Source organism: Eptesicus fuscus, chromosome 13 (genome assembly GCF_027574615.1).
Source record: "Eptesicus fuscus isolate TK198812 chromosome 13, DD_ASM_mEF_20220401, whole genome shotgun sequence".
Lineage (NCBI taxonomy): Eukaryota > Metazoa > Chordata > Mammalia > Chiroptera > Vespertilionidae > Eptesicus > Eptesicus fuscus.
In genome coordinates, this window is record NC_072485.1 from 54,455,039 (window position 1) to 54,476,042 (window position 21,004).

At 39.3% G+C, this 21,004-nt stretch overlaps 1 protein-coding gene and 1 non-coding gene across 2 annotated transcripts; one reads left to right on the top strand and one right to left on the bottom strand.

The window, feature by feature from the left end:
- The first annotated feature begins 3,176 nt into the window (after positions 1-3,176).
- LOC114234271 (small nucleolar RNA SNORA76) lies at positions 3,177-3,304 on the top strand. Its single transcript, XR_003620457.2, has one exon. It is a non-coding gene; the product is annotated as a small nucleolar RNA SNORA76 (small nucleolar RNA).
- A 1,589-nt stretch (positions 3,305-4,893) lies between these two features.
- On the bottom strand, positions 4,894-19,833 carry TPH1 (tryptophan hydroxylase 1). Its single transcript, XM_008149052.3, has 10 exons — positions 19,717-19,833; positions 14,671-14,854; positions 12,594-12,694; positions 10,985-11,052; positions 10,657-10,853; positions 9,053-9,188; positions 8,287-8,413; positions 7,458-7,553; positions 6,572-6,705; positions 4,894-5,083 (listed from the first exon to the last, which is right to left on the bottom strand). Exons 1-10 carry the CDS (start codon positions 19,831-19,833, stop codon positions 4,894-4,896), a joined length of 1,350 nt encoding a protein of 449 aa, XP_008147274.2.
- Positions 19,834-21,004: the final 1,171 nt, after the last annotated feature.

Consider the following 21,004-nt stretch of genomic DNA (forward strand, 5'->3'; position numbering starts at 1 on the left):
GGAGGAGAAGAAAATAAAGAAACTAAGCACAGCCCTTCCTGTCTCTGTTCTAAAAAGGAAAACGCTAAAGTTAGATAAAGTTTAACGTTTTGAACTTTTACATAGACTGGACTTTTAAAATATTGAAGAGAATGAGGAGAGAGAGTGTGTGTGAGAGAGAGACAGAGGAAGGTATTAGAAGCTAAAGACTGAGAGTGAGCAGAAAATTCAAGGCCAGAACTGGAGATTTCGTTCAAATGGGCAATGAGGAACTACCCACAGAGCCAGTTTTAATACGGAGAGGGCCTGGGAGAATATTGTTTTCTTTTTTTCAGTGCCATTTTTAAAATATATTTTTATTGATTTCAGAGAGGAAGGGAGAGGGAGAGAGAGGTAGAAATATCAATGATGAGAGAGAATCATTCATTGATCGGCTGCCTCCTGCATGCCCCCTATTAGGGATCAAGCCCACAACCTGGGCATGTGCCCTGACCAGGAATGAACCATGACGTCTTGGTTCATAGGTCGATGCTCAACCACTGAGCCACCGCTGGCCGGGCTGTTATTTTCTTGAATGTACATGCATCAATACTTTAACTAATTTACAGTTAGTTTCATCCCTTAATACAATTTATTCGACGTGTTAGATGTTACAACTATTTCCACTCAGTGCGTGCTACTGACCAGCCCTTCCTGTTAACAGCCTGGTTGAGTTACGGTGCCTGAACAGGGCTAGATTTAAACTATTTAATGGTTTCACTTTCAGATGCCTTATCTCCCCACAAAAGAAAAATATAAAGTATTTGGGGCCATACAGACTATATCTCTGCACCATACAGGTTAGGAAATTTTTGCCAATAGATTATCTTATTTGATCCTCTGAATATTACTGGTATGATAAGTATTGTTGGGAAGTATTGTTGGGATCATAATTATTTTGTAGGTAAGAAAACTTAGGCTCAAAGAAGTCAAGTGATTTTACTCCAAGGTCAGATTTCCATTTTTTGGTAAAGGCAGGTTAGCTAGCTGCAGATCAATTCTTAACAACTAAAGCCCGATTGGCATGGCTCAGTGATTGAGCGTCGACCTATGAACCAGGAGGTCACAGTTCGATTCCCAGTCAGGGCACATGCCTGGGTTGTGGGCTCAATCCCCAGTGTGGGGTGTGCAGGAGGCAGCCAATTAAAGATTCTCTCTCATCATTGATGTTTCTCTCTCTTCCTCTCTCTTCCTCTCTGAAATCAATATATATAGATGTAAAAAAAAAAAAAAAAAACCCTAGAAAAGCTGGGGAAAATATTTTAAAAACCTGTTTCAAGTCATTGGAAAACTATCAAAGCAGCCAGAATTTAAAGGGCCAATATCTGGAAGCTAAAAGATTATATTTGGCACTTTCCTGCTTGTAGCATTTGCTAATTAGCAAGCAGTGACTTGGAGGCTAAGAAACTGGGCTGAAAGCAGCAGCTGAGAAGCTAAGAAACTGAACAGTGTTTGAATAATCTTATGGAGGCAGAGGGAATGAGAGTGAAGGAAGAGACGAAAGTAGGAGTCCAGGGTTCCCTAGGAGGAGCTCCGAGACACACCCGTAACTTTCCTTTGGGAATTCCTAAAGGGCTGCACCCTAGGAGTAGAGGCAAACTGGGAATAGACCAGCCCTCGCAGACTGAAGCTCAGCTTCAAATTAGCTTAAACCCTAACCGGGCTAAGAAATCTTTCCATGCCATGACATAGGTACTGGCTGCTAGAAATAAACGTTAATTCCCTCTGGAGGAAGATAAAATCATCCAGAAGCTATAGAGGATGTCTGATTAGGGGAGTGATTATACACTAAGTGGCCAGATTATTATGATCTCTGAACGCATAATAATCTGGCCACTCAGTGTATATCCTATATAATAAAAGGCTAATGTGCAAATTGTCCCTTCGACCAGGAGTTCGACCAGCAGGCAGGCTGGCCAACTGCCCATATCCCCTCCCCCTGGCCAGGCTAGCCGGACCCCACCCATGCACGAATTCATGCACCGGGCCGCTAATATATATACATACACACACTGAGTGGCCAGATTATTATGCGTTCAGAGATCATAATAATCTGGCCACTCAGTATATTAATTATTCTTTACATATTCACAACATAATTCCTCCATTAACCCAGTGAAGTACATTTAGCTCATTTTACAGATAAGAATCACGAGACTGAGACTTTACTAAGAATTCCAAGAAATGATTACTAGGTTCCAGGTTTCCAGGTGTGTTTGGCTTTCCTTATCTCATACTAGAGGCCCAGCACACGAAATCATGCGTGGGTGATCCCTAGGCCTAGCCTGCGGTCAGGGCCATCTTCCCCGGCTGCCGGCAGTTGGACCCACCCCCCACCACCACCCACCCTGGTTCCCCGTTCACCATTGGGCGATGGGAGCCTGACAGTCAGGGGAGGGACAGAAAGGTCGGCTGTTCTCTCCTGCTTGCCGGCCCCACCCCCGCCGTGGGTCACCCTCTGTGTGTGGGGTGACTGGCAGGGCAGGGGCCTTGGCCTGGCACCACCCGCATCTCCTGCCACCCACCCCTGATCCCTGTTCACCATCAGGCAATGGGAGCCTGCCAGCCGGGGAAAGGAACCAAGAGATGGTCAGTGCACCTTATAGTGATTGGTCGAGCAGTCGTTCTGGTCGTTCTGCCATTATGGTCGCTGGGCTTTTATTATATAGGATATTCATGGGCTTTTAAAAATATATAAGGATGTGATAGATTTTTTAAACTAATACAATTGCTGATATATTTAAATGAGTTAACATGTTTGACCAAAAAATAAATGCTTGCTGACAACATGAATTTTGTATCCATTTATTATCCAGTTGAATAACAAACTTGCAAATCACAAATGTATATTACATAGTAAAACAAAGACTACACTGAAATAGACCTCAGTATCTTTATATATTTCCTAGAAATTAAATATATGGACTCTATTACATGTCTTTAAAAAGTTCCAGGATTTTTTCTTTTTTCAATTTGGAAGCCAAATTAAAAATTAACTCTAATTCTGTATATTTTGGTGGAGTATTACTACTGTATAATTCCAAATGACAAAGTAGGCAGATTAGTAGGCACTCTAAGGACCTAGCCGCTTTTGGAGCTTTCTTCAAAAAGTCAGGAAAATGAATACCATAATGTCTGAGTAACAACCCACTGGTTAAGAATTATGAACCACCACTGCACCTGCGCACGGCGCCAGGGTTCAGGCTGCAACGCCAGAGCACATGCTTGTGCATAACTGGGGCCAACCGCTCCCCAACGGCAGCCCTTTCAAGCAAGAGCGACAGGACAGAGGGAACAAAAGAATTATGAACCAACTTTTGGTTCAATTCTCTTCCTAGATGCTTTCAAGATATATATTTCAAATGCATGAAAACTCTAAGACTCTCAGGATTCCTGATTTACCAACTATCACAAATTCAGAGGTTAGAAGAATTGAAATCTATCCTTAAATTTTCCATTATTCTGAAGTTGTGAATTATAATGGTTGTGCCTTTAAATATTTATTTGTGTGCTTTAGTCATAGAGTGGTTTTAAAGACTATCATTTTACAATTCAATAACTATGATTCTTCACCATAATCAAAGTGGTATAAAAATAACCAGATACAGCCCCGGCAGGTCAGTTGAGCCTATTTCCATGTACCAACAGGTCGCTGGTTCTATTCCCAGTCTGGGCACATGCCCAGGTTGTGGGCTTGAACCCCATTTAGAAGTGTGCAGGAAACAGCTGATTGAAGTTTCTCTCTCTCTCTCTCTCCCTTCCTCTTTCCCTAAATCAACAAAAACACTTTAAAAAATAGATACAGTATGCATAATTTGCTGTTATTTGCCATCTATCATGGTTTGCTTACAATAGATGTCCTTGCTACCAAACACACTAACTATAAACTAGATAATGAATATTTTAAATAATTTTAGATTAGCCTAGATCTATTTAATATCAAAAATATATTTAACAGTTAATCAGCTATTATAATTTATAAGCAATGTAAAAATATGAATTACCTTTCCCAACACTGTCTCCTGCTAACCCAAGGACAATCCGTCACAAAACCTGGGCCTTGCAAGTAGTACCCCCACCAAGTTCCCATGGCCCCATGAGTAGGACAGATCATCTAAAATAAAACCAGTGTCATGCAATGCCATGGAAAAGGAAGTTTCAAAGAGGATTGTCATTTGGGAAGGGGCTCCCTAGTGCCTACAAAATAAAAGTCCCAAATTCTAAGCCTGGTCTTAAGATTACATCCCTGTTGACCTTTCCAGACTTAGCTACTCCTATCCCTACAAGAATGCACACTTGAAGCTAAACAACTTACTCTTTATTGGGCATGCTTCCTGTGCAAAGCCCTTAAACTGTTGTTCATGCTAGCAGCTGGTCTCCCATTAAACTTAGGGGTGTGAATGTGATTAAGCTTGGCACAAATTCAGTGATACATAAGATAGTTTAGAAATAAGAGGATTTAGGTAACTACATGGACCAGCTCCATAATACCTATAAAGTTATTGTTTTTTATTGTTGACAATCCTATGAAGGTATTTTAACTGTTCATAAAGATCATTTTACTCAAGAAGGATTGGGAAAAATAGAATCAGGCTGGGACTAGATATATCTATTGGGTCAAACAACTTCTCTATAAAAACAACAACATGTAGTCATGGATTGTAGGATATGTGAATATTTCACTAAAACTGTCACCAAAAACAAAAACAGGTGGTGGCTAGCATATCCAGGTACAAATTTTCAAAGACTAATGGGCCATTAAGGAATGGGAGTAGAAAATATTGTTTGGCTGCTAGCCCTCCATGACCAAATCTTCATGAAAAGCAAGAGTTGGCCCCCAGGCTTGTGAATTGATGCTCAGATGCGCTCTCAGGATTAGGACTGGCAACTGTCAGATGCTCGGCGCCGGCTGACCTTAGCAAGGGCGTCACTGACAACACCGAGATCATGCTGCAGCTCATTCATGACGCTGGTTATGCTCTTGGTGTCTTTCAAGATCTGAATACTTTGTGTATACGGATTATACTTCACTCCAAATGGGCGCTTAATTGTTTCGGTAAATTCTCTGTTTAAGAAAACAAATAAAAGGCAATTAATTTCTAGGAGAGAAACTGTGAAAACTAAATAACAGCAAACCTATTTCACATACTCGGCAAAAGACAAATCTAGACATTCATGCAACCAATCTGACCTACTTCCCTACACCGCATGTCCAGAGGCACCCTGGAATCCACCCAGGGGCAAACCTGAAGTCATCATGGACACAGCTACCCTGCATGACTAGGGAAAGATCTGTGGATGGCTTTATTAACAATGTATTGCTTTATACATCTCTTAACTAGTGTCAGGAGACCATCTACAGTAGCTTTATCTGTAAACAATAACCCTGGCCACATAGTAAGTCCACTCAATTATAGTTACATTAACTACACACACACACACACACACACACATACACACACACACACACACACACACACACACACACACACGCTGAAACAGGCCAAGAACAGTCTTTCTGATTCTATGACCTAAATTCTACCCTTCCTTCAAACATGAAAGTTCTGCCTTCTTTATCAAGCCAAAACCTGAACCTCTCATTTGGCACTCCCAAGAACAATCACGCTCAGGATCCCTAGGGATACTTGTACAGCTTAGAACAATTATACACAAGTGGAAGATGAAATCCAACTTGTAATCCAGCTTGTCTACCCAGAGGGGACCCCTCTTCTAGTTGTGCAAAGGGGCCACCTGTGTTAGAGGAAGCCCTTCTGATACTGTTATTTGGTACTGTGCATGGCTTAAATCCCAACTCTAAGAAAATCCCTAAAAGACAAGGAGCATGTCTTCAACCTCCATCTGTCTCCATTGTCACAATATGATCTCATGACCCCTTCCACCAAATTTTTTTTTTGTTTCTGCCTCTACAGCCCTTTCCTTTCCTACAACCTCTATCTTAGTTCAGGCTTTTATTTCCACTTGAAGCATTGCAAGAGTCTAAGCAGTTTCTCTGCCTGCAATATCTTTTCTTTCTTTCTTTTTTAACAACACACTTAGCTAGTTAATAGTTAAAGCATAGCTTTGATGGTTTTCCACCTTTTTGCCTTTTTTATAATGCTGCCCCTTAGCCTAAAACTTGACATATCTAAATCCTGTCTATCCTTCATGTATTTTCTAAAATGCCATTAGCTTTCTCTCTTCCCCCAGCTGTAATGAATTGCTCCTGAATAAAATGCAGAACAATGTTTCATACATATCATTTCTAAGGCTTTCTTTGTTCTTACATATAATTTGTGTATAGTTTTTTGCCTATTAAATTATAAACTCTCTGATTGGAAGAAATGGGAAGAAACCAATTTCTTGATGTATCTGACTCATAATTTACAGCTATCATTGTAAATGACATACTCTAAATATCTGTTACAAAAGGGAAGTGTTTGCAAACAGAAGGCTCCTAGTAGGCTTCTAATTATCCAGTAGCTTACTTCTGATTTGTTATTATTGGACCTATGTGCTGTGGGGCAAATTAAGGCATGAGGAAGATATACTTTACCTCATCTTCTCCTTTGCATCTTCAAAGCTTTCAGATACGAAGTAGACATCCTGAAAAGTTGTGATGAGACATTCCTGTTGACAGGTAATCTTGGGGTCAAAGGGCTTCACTTTGGCATGTCCAGAAAGTGCATGCTGTAAGACAAAGAGTTAATGAATCAAAGAATACTATCTATTTTCATACATCACATTCTACACACAACTGCCAGAATCAGCGCACCTCTGGATGTATTACTAATGCAACGGTCCCAACCTACAATTTCACACTAATTTCCTACAGTTCTATTTAACCCACAATATTATCTAGCAAAACAAATGGCTTTCCATTCTCTATAAATGCCTCTAGATCATCTCCATTGTTCTAACACTCTTCTCCATGAAGGAGGCACCCAAGAATATTTATTTACTTCTGCATTACATTACCTGCACTAGTTATTCCTATGCATGACCTGTACCCACCACCAGATGGCAGGCTCCTTGAGAGCAAGACAGTGCCTTGGATTTGTGCCATACAAATTCATTTTTCAACAGACTAAATTTATTCCTTTATTTGCTAAATAACAAATTTCAAAGAACTCCCTAAAAATTACAGAAGTTCTTGCTAGCACATAAAATGGTGAGGAAACATCAAGACTTCGTAAGCAACAGCTTTAAAATACTTGTTAAATTTTAATGTTATACACACACACACACACACACACACACACACACACACACACACTCACATCAGAATATTTGGGAAATAGAAAAAAGTATCCCTTAAATAATGTTTACCGTCACCCTAAGTATTTTCCATACTAAGCTCTTGTTCAAATCCACAAACTATTTCAGGTCATATAAGTGATATTAAGCAAATATGGTGATGTGCAAAGATTCACAACTCTTACTTTGAGTTCACTGATAGAAGACAGTAAGCCAGCACCAAAAACTCTTAGCTGCCCATCTTGTTTACACAGACCAAACTCCACAGTGAAAAAGTAGCACTGCAAAAGGACATCAATATTACTTTCACATCCTGAGTGACTAAATTAAAAAAAAAAAAATACGACTCTTTGTCACTGACCTAAAGTATCCTGGGATAAGTACAAGACCCCTAGATTAGCTCACAAGTATTTCTACGATCTGGCCTCATTCTAAACCAATGCTTCTCAAACTTTTGTTCCCAAGATCCTATACACTCTTCAACATTACTGAGGACGCCAAAGACTTTGTTTATGTGGGTTATAGCTACCTATACTTAGCATATTAAAAGTTAAAACTGAGAAAATACGTAAATGTTTACTAATTAGTTTTAAAACATAATAAACCATTTTATGGTAACATAAATAACATGTTATATAGTGATAAATTCCTGGAAGGCAGGAGAGAGGCCTTCCTCATATTTGTATTTGCAGCATGATGTCTTATACCTAGTATTCAAAAATGTTTTTAGAATCATTTTTTGGGAACCTATCATTTTTACTGAAAAAAGAAGATATAGACACTATTAACATTATTGTACTCTAGTGTTTCTCTGTCTTTTTTTAAGCTCGTGTCTCCTTTTGATAGACCTTAAAATTTTACATCCTCCTTTAATGTTATTTAAATTAAATTGAGGAGGAGCCAAGACACATTTTCTAGTGGTCATGTTGAATATGCACTTTTAAACTATGCAAATACCCACATCCCACCCCTGCCAAGAATTACTGATCTATACAGTTATTTCCAGTTTTATACCGTTGCCAGTTTTTGAACAGCCTCCTCTGAAGCTCCAAGGGATGCCAGACCAATTTCTTGGGAGAATTGTGCAAAACTAGGTTCAGCCAAGAGGGGGACATGACCTAAAAGTTCATGGCAGGTATCTCTGAAAAAGAGGTACAAGTCTGTCAAACTGTGATGCTTAACATAAATGCATTCATCAATCATTCAATGAAATTAAAATCAGATCTTACTTTTATTCAAATTGATAAAAAGGTGTTACTTTAGAAAAGGATCCCAAAGGACACTAACCAAATAAAGAAACAGTTTTGGTTCAAAACCTTGGCCACTCACAAAACCACACATATAAGTACATACAGATGGCCATAGACATCCACAAACTCCTCTACCCCAAATCAGGTCTCTGCTCAAATGTTACCTTCCCTAAAAGGCCTTCCCTGACCACCCTTTTCAAAATAGCAATAACACACACACACACACACACACACACACACACACGAATATAAGCTCTGTGAGGCAGGAATTTTTGTCTGATTTTTTTTTTCAGTATTTAGGCATTTGTACATCCTCTATGCTTAGAACAGCACCTGTCACCTAACAGGCTGTCAAATAATAATAACAACAACAACAATGGATAGCATATATAAAGCATAAATCAGGTATTATGTGCCAGGAACCACTATTTCACATGTGCTAATGTATTTCATCTTCACAACAGTCTCATGAGATAGATATCAGTATTACAAGCAGCTACTTGATGACTGAATGATGGAGAAGTACTTACGGCTCTGGGGTATACAGGGGATCGGAACTGTGTCTCACATACTGTGTGCAGTGGAAAACTCGAAAGGCTAAACCTGATAAGAAATCCCTTGATGATAAGTAACCAGCCACAGGACGGATGGAAAAACCTGTGCGCTCTGCAAAGCAAGGGAGAACACAGAGAGACAGTCTTCACCAGCGTAGACCACACACTGCGGCATTGTAACTCGGCCAGGGGCACAAGTTACACTTTGAGAGAGGACAGAAAACTAAAATGAATCCTACATGTTCTAGGGGAAGTAATCATTACTAAGCACTTACCATGACCAGACAATGAATTACACCTATTACATATCACGTCTCCTTTCAGGTTTCCAGCATGAGTTAAAGTTTATTTTTAAAAAAAGTTTATTCTCCTCATTGTAACAACTATAAAACTGAGGCTCAGCGACTCAGTCATGTGCCCAAGGCCACACAGTGCATGGTAAAGGTAGGATGAGAACCCAGGTTTCCTTATTCTACACCTGTTGGCTCCCTAAAGAGTTAGAATATCCCCTAGACAGAATCTATTAATTTAGATCAGAACCATTTTATTTTATTTTTTTAAATATTTTTATTTATTTCAGAGAAGAAGAGAGAGGGAGAGATAGAAACATCAATGAAGAGAGAGAATCATTGATCGGCTGCCTCCTGCATGCCCCCTACTGGGGATCGAGCCCACAACCCTGGACTGGAATCAAACCTGGGACCCTTCAGTCTGCAGGCCGACACTCTATCAGCTGATCCAAACCAGCTAGGGCTAGATCAGAACCATTTTAGAACCTATGCCATTTTTCAGTCCGTACTGCCTCTTATAAAGTAGGTTCTTTATTTTATCAATATTGGATTGTGGTCTCCCACTCCCCAACAGCCAAGACTGCATGCCCACTGCAAAAGTGCCTGCCAGGAGGCAGCCATGGCTCAGGGATCTCGACAAGCTCCGATTTTGCCCTTCATTTCAAACCCTCACACTCTAGTATTCCAGTGGGATTCTCCCACTCTGACAGGCAGACTTCATGGTCCCACTGAACTTAACACAAGGATGGAAATGTTCTCCATCTAGGCTACCCAATAGGGTAGCCACTGGCCATATGTGACTACTGAGCACTTGAAATGTGGCTAGTGTGACTGGGGAACTACCATTTCCAATCCCCTTAAGATTCTGCTCACTCTCTTCTACACTTGTTCTGATTGTCCCTCCTTAATGTGGTGCCCAATACAGGATCCAATACTCCAGGACAGAGTACAGAAAAATTCTCATCTCCCAAATCACTGGACATTATTCCTCTATGAAAAATTTCCTCATGCCCGGCCAGTGCAGCTTGGTGGTTGAGCATTAACCCATGAACCAGGAGGTCATGGTTTGATTTCTGGTCAGGGCACAAGCCCGGGATTGTGAGCTCGATCCCCAGTAGGGGGCGTGCAAGAGGCAGCTGGTGGATGATTTTCTCTCATCACTGATGTTTCTAACTCTCTCTCCCTCTCCCTTCTACTCTTTGAAATCAATAAAAATATTTTAAATAATTCTCTCACGATCCACACAGAATTCAACATTCCCCTTAAGAAAAAAATTAATTAGCTTACTACCTTTTAAAAAGTTTGAAACATCTTCCAACTGTGGGATATTATCTTCCCGATATCCGCAGTATTTAGAAAGCAAAGGTAAGTTTCTGAGATACTCTCTGCAGGCGTGGGTTGGGTAAAGCTTGTTGAGCTCTCGGAACACGGTTCCCCAGGTCTTAATCTCCTCTTCAGTGAATTCAACTCTAGGAATGGGGTCGCCACTAGCGAGATAAAGAATTAGCATTCAATAAACAGTAGCACTTATTCTCTATTTACTAAATGAGCATAATTTACTTTCTTCATTGATTTTATTATTTTAAATTTGAATAAGTTATTATTATAATACACTTACTGTTTATAGTTCATAGCCAAGTCTGCAAAATACTTCCGCCTTTTACGATAGACATTGTCTTTGAAGCCCTGATAATTAAAGAAAAGGTTTTAAATACTCATACTAAAATAAACTTGACAAATGATATTTGGGAAACATTTTTATTATTACCCGAGCTATTATAGTAAAGAGCTACATAATTGTTACTTTGAGCAAGCATTGATTAGAAATTTATGATCATTTTCATTTTAAAGTCAATGCTACATGACAGCTTTATACCATAGTGGCTACAAAGGTGAAAGATACTACAGATACAGCCCTGGCTGATGTGGCTCAGGGGTTAGAATGTCAACCTGTGCACCTAAGGGTCTCGGGTTCCATTCCTGGTCAGGGTGAATACCCAGGTTGGAGGTCCAATCACAGTCTGGGTGCATACAGGAGGCAATAGGTAGATGTTTCTCTCTCACATTCATGTTTCTCTCCCTCCCTTTTGCCCTCTCCTCTCCCCCCTTCCTCTCTCTCTCTCTCTCTTTTCTCTCTCTCTCTCTCTCTCTCTCTCTCTCTCTCTCGTGCGCGCGCTCTCGCTCTCGCTCTCGCTCTGTCTCTCTCATCAATGAAAAAAACACACACATCCTCCCATGTGTGTGAAAAAAAAAGAAGATACTATAGATACAAAGATACAAAAATACTATAGTGACTACAAAAATAAAATAGTTTGAAAAATAAAAGCACCGTTTAATTAAATGCAGGCTTTATCTCAAGGATAAGTGTGTTTTTTTTCTTAATCACACAACTGATCTCTTTAGCTAGAGATGTTTGCTCTCTTGTGTATATCTTAAAACTACTTAGCACACTTTTCACATTTGTTCGTGCTACTTAGCACACTTTCCACATTTTAATCTCATATGTGATTATTTGTATGTGAGCTTTATCTTTTCAACTGGACTGTAAATTCCCTGGCAGGTATGACATTTATACATTCCAATACTTACTCAATAAGATACTATAGAATAAATGGGTGGACTGGCTGGGGGCTAAGGCAGTACACAAGCACATTCACAGAGCTCACAAGTGTAGAAGCTAGATTAAAGCCCTGGTCTATGTGACTTCACAACTGCACTCTCTGCTCCCCGCCCCTCCCAGGATCCTAGAGCTCCATACGCAATCCTAACACTCTGGTTTATTAATTCTCCAACTCGTGTCTATACTGTACCCCCTTGTAATTTCCCAAGGAAACAATGTCCTGGTTAATCAACTGCCTAATAATCCAATTATGCTGGGCAGCGCAGGTGATACGTTTTTCCATCCTGTCTTTGCTCCCCTTTCCAATAACCCATGCCCATTTTAATAAAACTGACTGCAGGTCGTGTCCTTATTTTGGAATAACTCTTTGAATAGCTCTTAATACTAGGAGTGTCAGGCACTGAACAGATGCTTTGGAGCCAACGAGTCGGATGCGCTTCAGGCAGTTGGTCTCAACTCCACCAACAGGGAAACTCCCTGAAATCCCAATTGAAACAAGATGCTGTTTAATCTAGAACAAGCTCTTTCTCCAAAAGGGAAAAGGCTGCCCTTGATTTTTAGTTTGCTTTGAATTGTTGTCATGGAATGATTTATTAAAAATACGTACAGGATGGTCTGCATCCAGTTCAGATCCGTACATCAGAACTCTGTTGGCACAATGGTCCAGGTCAGAAATCTTCTTTGGAAACCAAGGAACCATTTCTATACCTGCAAAATATGAACATCACTAACAGCTAAAGAGACAACCTTAAGGCACTAAGGAAGAAGAAATTAATAAAGTCATACATTTAAATGAGGTTTTTAATTTTTGCTTGTACATTGAGGCAAAATTTGTACAAGTAAACTTCTCTATTTTTAATAAGTAAATATTCAAATTATTTTAGCTTAAAATGTATAAGCCTTGATTTTCTAAATGTTGGAAAAATGCTATACTTTGCTGGTAGACCAAAAGTTCAACAACAAACAACATTTTTAAAGCTATATATTTGACCACCATAAAAAGCCGGAATCTTCAAGAACAAGGGGCAAATTTAATAAGAAATGTGAATGTTTATTTTTGTTGATGAAAAGGATCTTAGAGGTCATTTATACCTTTGCCACATTGAAATTCTCACCATCCCCCAGACATTCTGGGTTTTGCGAATGCTGTTCTTCTGCCTGAAACACCTAACCCCTCCCACTTCCTGCTCCACCCGACCCTCCGGTTTTCCTGAGACTATCCTTCTCCTTCCAAATCAAAGGAGCCTTCCCTGACCTGGAGGTGGAGCTAATTCTCTGTCATCTGGGTTCCCATGACACACTGTTTCTAATTCTCTAAAAGCTTTCTTTATGTTTTAGTATAATGTATCTGTAACATGTCTGTCTTACAGAAAAAAATGGGAACACTCTAGGGTAGGGACTATCTATTTTTGTATCCTCATTTCTTAATAGAAATATTGGACACAAATTGGTATTCCCTTAATATCAACGGAACCAGTTAGCTTCTATAAAACTCTTAATTTTATAGGTAAGGTCATCAAAGTCCAGAAAGGTAAAGTAATTTACCAAGGGAACTCATCCCTCCCTAAGAGAGGAGAGAGGACTAGATCCTTCTTACTTCAGTCGCATGCTCTTTCTAACATACCCAGAGTGATATTCAAGAGATTTAACAATAAATACAACAGGGGCACCAATTACATCACTCGAAATAGACACAAGCAGAGGACTAGGCTCCTGCTCCACCGGGGATCAACCCTGTCTCCGTGGCAGGCAGGGGACTCCTAGGGGAGCATCTGAAGCAACAGTGGGAAGCACTCACAGGACTCAGGGAAGCAGCTACCTGACAGCCAAAAATGAAAGTATTTCAACATGTTAGTAATTTACACCACCATATGAATACAGAATTGGAAGTTTGTGAAATCAAGAAATGCTTGATGATTTGGAAGCTGAGACAACTTAATAGATTTCTAACTATCCTGAATTCTATCCTATACTCAAGGTTTCCTTTTTCACTTCTCTCATACTTAATAAAATGTTGCCTTATAATTTTTATTTAGAATCTTGAGCAATTCTATTTTGTTCCCTTCGCTACCAGACTATAAGCAATTTAAAGAGACAGTGTTTTGTTTTTACTTTCATTCTTCAAGATAAATATAGGATTGGACAGAGACTGACTGAAAAAAGTGAAGGGATTAAGAAGTACAAAGTGGTAGTTACAAAATAGTCACGAGGACATAAGGTACAGCATAGGGAAAACAGTTAATAATCTAAATAATAAAAGCGTAATATGCAAATCAACCAAAAGGCCATCTGGACATCCTTCTGGACGACCTTCCAGACGACCTTCCCGACGAAGCCGGGGCTGCAGCCGTGGGATACAGGCAGCTGTGGGATCAAGGCAGCCACCGCGGCTGTGAAGGCCTACTCTTGCACAAATTTCATGCATCAGGCCTCTAGTACTGTAATAACTATGTATGGTGCCAGGTGGGTACTGGAAATATCAGGGGTAACACTTTATCAAGTATATGATTGTCTAACCACTATGCTATATACCTGAAATTAATGCAAAATAATATTGATTGTCAACTGTAATTGAAAAATAAAACATTTAAAGTGAATAAATAAAAATCACACATTAAAAAAAAAGATAAGACACATATTATGTACTTAATCTTCAGAGCAGTATTTTCACTTTTCAAACTTACCATCCTCCTTCATGGTAAAATTATCAGGTGGATTCACACAGAGAACATTAGTATTAGACTTCAACAGATGAAAAATATCACTCAATTGTTCTCTGTTGATATCACAGTCAACAAAAATATCAAATTCCGAGTTTCTTCTCTTGGATTTTCGGGACTCGATATGCAACAGATTCACACGCTTCTCCTGAGGAAAGCAGAGGGTGAAGCTTAGGTAGGACCTCAAATGGCGACAGTCTCGGAGAAGACTGCCTTCGTTTCCACTACAAACCAAGTCACACTTGCCACAACAGCCAAAGGGAGAAAATGCTGTTTTTAGTGATTCCAATAGCAAAATAATTCCCCCTAAATATTAGGTACTATTCAAAAAGGTTTGAGAAATTTGTCACATCCTCCCGAAACTAATAATACTCATCAGAAGTGCTCGGATTGCCAGACTTGATTGTCCTTCAAAGGGAAATACCAAGTCTCTTAGATAGAAAGAAGCTTTTGAAAATTTTCACCAATAAGGTTAGTTTCAAACAGTGATGCTAATGTTAGCCCTTTAGAAAAGTTTCCTTTGCAAAATTGCATCCAATAAAATTAGATGAACAGCTTGAACACAGAGTATTTAAAACCTCAAATCTCTTAAGCTACAAACTTAGTAACCAGCTAAACCAGATTGCTTCTTCTGGTCTCTTCATGACACTCTGAGCTGAGGGTGCCATATGTGCAAGCCTGTGGAAGGAAGGGGTCTTCTCTTACCAATTTGGGTAGCTGAGGGAAAGCTCTGGTGACATAATGAAACATTAAGAGCCAGTCACCCAACCGATTTTCATCTAAAAAAGTGAGGAGGTTGGAGTAGTTGATCTGCAATGCCAACCACTTCAATCTAAATTAACTTAGTGACAACCTATGTAGTCAGGTAAGGGCTGTGAAGCATACAATGAAGGGTAAGACACACAAGGAATTTATACCTCGTTGTCTAACACACAAAAGACAAAGAAAAAATACAAGTGGTGAGTGTTCGGGTGCAGGAAATGTTCGGCAAAGGGACAAAGCATCACGGCTTATAGAGTGTGGAAGTTTCCATGAGCAGATCGGAACTAATATGAGTCTTAAAGAATAGATGGGCTAGGAAGGCAGAGGGAAGAAGGAGGATTCCAAACAGGAGAACTGTACGAGCAAAGGTAGAGATGAAATGAGAATTACCAGGGAATATGAACCAAAAAGAAAGCGTGAGTGTGAGGGATGTTGGGAAGCTAAAATTGGCAGGGTTCATCCTGGAATATGGAATTGATCATGGAATCAACAGAAGAAAGCCAGTTACAAAATATACCGGCATGATTAGGAGTAAAGAGTTTTATTGAATATATTTCTTATGGATTTTTACAATACGAATATATTCTTAAATACTTTCTGAATGACAACTTGAATAAGTATAAAGCTAAACTATGTTTTTGGGGGGTTTTTTTAATCCTCACCCGGGGATATTTCTCCATTGATTTTTAAAGAGAGTGGAAGAGAGAGGAAAAGACAGAGAGAAATATTGATGTGAGAGAAACACATCGACTGGTTGCCTCCTGCATGAGTCCCACCCAGGGAGAAGCCTGCAACCGAGGTACTTGCCCTTGACCGGAATCAACCCTGGGACCTTTCGGTCCGCAGGTGGATGCTCTATCCACTGAGCCAAACTGAGTAGGGCTAAACTATGTTTCTTGAGAAAAACGTGCAAAATATCAATTCTCCCTAAATTAACCTATAAATTTAATGCTGTCAAAATAAAAACCTTGATGGGGAAATGTAACTAAATAATTTCAAAGTCCATCTGGAAGAATAAGTAAGGCAAGAAGACTTGGGAAAATTCAGATAAAATAGGATAAGTCAGACATTCCCTGTCAGACATTTCAATTACAGATACAGGCATAGAGAGTTCAAGCAGTTTTCCCAAAGGCACACAGCCAGTAAGTGTCAGAGCTGGAATTCCAACTCAGGCTGTCCAGGTCCACAGTCCATGCTCTTAAATACTATGCTGCAGTCCTGTTTTACAAGAAACGAAGAGTCAGGATAATGGATAATATAGATCTTCTTTGAACAAGGTTTACATAATCTTAATAATGAAAACACTGAAGACTGACAGCTAAAAATTGAGATCTGACTACATTGGAAAGAGGAAGGGAAGGGAAGTTTAGGGGGCCACTGAAAAGAAAGTTGTGTCAAGAGAGCAAAATCTGCCAGGCCACTGTGGCTCAGTGGTTGAGCATCGACCTATGAAGTGTGAAGCCACTGTTCGATTCCTGGTCAGGACACATTCCTGGGTTGCGAGCTCGATCCCCAATTGGGGCCATGCGGAAGGCAGCCAATCAATGATTCTTATCATTGGTGTTTCTCTCTCTCCCTCTCCCTTCCTCTCTAAAAAAGAAAAAAAAAAAAAGAAAGCAAAATCTTTACTTCTATTGTAGGAAAGAGACAGTACCTACACTTGAAAAAAAGTCAAGAAATAGCAGCAGAATAAGCAAATTATTTATAAATATGGAAGTAAATACTAGAAAATATAGCTGAAAGAGTTACCTTCTGTAAACTAAGGATAAGTAAAATGGGTGGATTCACACTATGCAGATGAACAAATGAGATGGACACACAGCAGCATGGGTATGTCTTAAAAACACAGTGCTGAGTGAAAGAATAGTGTATCATACAATAACAGTTATATAAATTACTAACACATACATACACAAACCTCTACACAGTCTGAAGTACACATTCAAATAATTCAATGTACATACCCAACAGAGCAGCTGTCTATCAGAAGAGAGAAATGCAGAATGAATGAAACAATGACATCAAAAAAGAGGCTGTACAAATCAATGAGGGAGGATAGTGTACCTGTGATTTAACAAGTAGAATTAACTCAACCCTCAGCACCTAAGATTAACAAAAAAATTAAGTGCAACTGAGGAATGAAGAGAGAAGCAGAAGACTGCTGTTTGCTTTACAAGTTTTATAGTGTGGGTTGACTTTGTAATCCATGCACAAGGAGCCCTGGCTGGTGTGGCTCAGTTGGTTTAGCGTTGTCCCATGCACCAAGAGGTTTCCAGTTGGATTCCCTGTCAGGGCACATGCCTGAGTTGCAGGCTAGATCCTTGGTAGGGGGCATGCAGGAGGCAGCTGATCAATGTTTCACTCTCACATCGATGTTTCTCTCTCTCTCCCTCTCCCTTCCTCCCTCTCTAAAAAAAATCAATACAAAATCTTTTTTAAAAAATGCACAAGTATTCTTTGATTGAAAATAAAATAAAAAAGAAAGATGAAAGAAGCAATATAAGTATATTATTTAAAGGCCCAATAAAAGCAATAGGCTAGCTTAAAATAATTATATAAATTTGGGGAAGAGTAGGAGAGAAAAGGAGGGAGGAGGTACGAGCATCATTCACAATAGAGAGTGGATAGATATTATGTAAAGTTGATAACTCAAAGAGAAATATAAGAGTACTATTTATATTTTATAAATGCACCATCAAAAGAACAATTAATGCCCTAGCCAGTTTGGCTCACTGGATAGAGCGTCAGACTAAAGTCTAAAGGGTCCCAGATTCAATTCCAGTCAAGGGCACATGCCCAGGTTGTGGGCTCGAAACCCAGTGGGGGGGGGGGAGGGTGTGCAGGAGGCAGCCAATAAATGATTCGCTCTTATCATTGATGTATCTGTCTCTTTCTTCCTTACTCTCTGAAATCAATAAAAGCATATTTTTAAAAAACAACAATTAAGAGGTTGCCTCTGGGGAGTGGAACTGAGGATATAATATGTTGGGTTTTAAACAATGCTTTTCAAACTCTTCTAGACTATTTGTCTATATCTTAAATTTTTAATTTTTGAAATACTATTTCAAATGGCTACATAATAGTACATCATATGAATATACCGTAAACTTCATTTTTAAAATAGCTAACATTTGCCTGGCCAGTATGGCTCAGTGGCTGAGTGTCAAACTATGAACCAGGAGGTTATGGTTCAATTCCTGGTCAGGACACATGCCCAGGTTCCAGGCTTGATCCCCAGTAGGGGGGCATTCAGGAGGCAGCCAATCAACGATTCTCTATAATCATTCATGTTTCTATCTCTCTCCCTCTCCCTTCCTCTCTGAAATCAATAAAAATATGTTTAAAATAGCTAACATTTACTGATAAAGAACTTTGAACCATCCTAAGCATTTACATATATTAACTCTATTGATTCTCATGATGATCCTATGAGGTAGGTAGGGTTCTCGTTTTATAGATGTAAAGACCGAAGCACGGAGAGGCTAATGAATTTACCCATGATCACCCAGCTAATAAGTGACAAAGCAAGGATTTGAACTCAGGTGGTCTACCTCCAGAGCCTACAAGCTTAATCCCAAAGAGAATACATACTGTGAGGGCAGGCACTGTGTCTATTTTATTCAGGCCCACATCCTTCGGGCACCTGGCACATAGTAAGTACTTAATAAATATTCATGGTCTGCCTCACTGACCCCTATTTCCTTAACATAGATTTATGGAAGTGGAATTTCTGGGTCAAAAAATGTGAACATTATGGGGGGGGAGGGAGTTAGGGTTGGGTGGAGGTGGGGAAAGGGGTGGAATGGAGACATATGTAATAATGTCAACAATAAAAAATAAATCAAAAAATAAACAAATAATAAAATAAATAGAAAAGAAAATGTGAATATTCAAGGCTCACAATATTACCAGATTGTTTCCCTACACATTACACTGATTTGACCTCACCCCAAAGGTGTATTTAAGGGCCAAATGCATTGAAGCTTTGACAATAGGAAACAGTATAACTGTAAAAATCTTTGCTATTTTGCTATATAAAAAATATTTTATCAGCTATTTGTATCTCCTCTTCTGTAAACTGTTTTTATCTCTTACCCATTTGTTAGAATTGAGCAATAATTTAGAAATTTAAGTGCTTAAGAAATTTCTGTAGTCCAACTCTGGAGAATTTACAATATTCTACATTTTAAGTATAATTTTAGAGACTCATTTTTAGAGAGTTTTATGTAAGATATGGAGAGTGCTTACCTGGAAGATTTTTAGTGCTTTCATAAGTCCTCCAATTTCATTCTTTAAGGAAAAAATGAGAGTTGCTCTTCCTCTTTCTAAAGAATGGTCTTTGTTTTCCTTATTGTCTTCAATCATGATGAATTTGGTATAGTTCTCTAAAAATAATGTATGGAAATACAGGGAAAGGTCTAAAAAAAGTACAATGTAGACAATATTTGATAATTTTTGAAACAGTGACAATATTTGATAATGTTAACCAAGCTTTAGTTTCCTGTAAAACATGGATATGCTTATAAACTTTGTAACACTACAATGAGGCCAAAATAAGATAAAACATTCTCAGACATAATGCCTAGAATGTAATAGGTTTATAATACATGTTAGTGGTTTTCGTTTTCTTTCTTTTTTTTTTTTTTTTTCTTTCCCTTAATCCAATCCTTCTTTTGGGGCATGACTCAGCCTTGTATGACTTGTAGCCTGAACTGGGAGCTCTTCCCCTATGAAAGCCTACCTCCTCTCCCCCGACTCCAACCCCACAGTTTTAGCACTTTATTATACTGGGTCTTGTATGGCTTCCCCAAATGTTTTATTCACACATGCCTTGTCTTCTAATAAGGCAGCAAGCTCCTTCAGAACAAGGACAAGGCCTTTTCTTTGTAAATTTACGAGCCTCTGAAGCTGTAGACACACGTAGACTGGAAGGATTTTTAGTTTTAGTGGAATTAACCTTTAACAACTTAAACTGATATTGCTGATTCCACTGTCTTTCACAGGCTTTCACTCATTGACACAAGCCTGCGGCATGACCACTCAGTACAGGGGTAGTGGTGATGGTGTGGGCTTGAAGTCAGATACTTAGGCTCTACAGAAGCGGTTCTCAACCTGTAGGTCGCGACCCACAGGTTGAGAACCGCTAGCAGGGTCGCCTAAGACCATCGGAAAACACAGATATTTACATTTCGATTCATTAACAGTAGCAAAATTACAGTTATGAAGTAGCAACGAAAATAACTGTATGGTTGGGGGTCACCACAACATGAGGAACTGTATGAAAGGGTCGCGGCATTAAAAAAGTTGAGAACCACTGATAGACTGTGAGTTCCATGGGGGCAGAGACCACAAACGCTGTGACTCACCATTGTATCTCCAACATGTTGCACAGTCCCTGCACATAATAGGCACTGCATAGATGCCATTAAATGAATAAAAGGAAAAAAGATTTCTTTTTTTTTAATATATTTTATTGATTTTTACAGAGAGGAAGGGAGAGGGATAGAGTTAGAAACATCAATGAGAGAGAATCGGA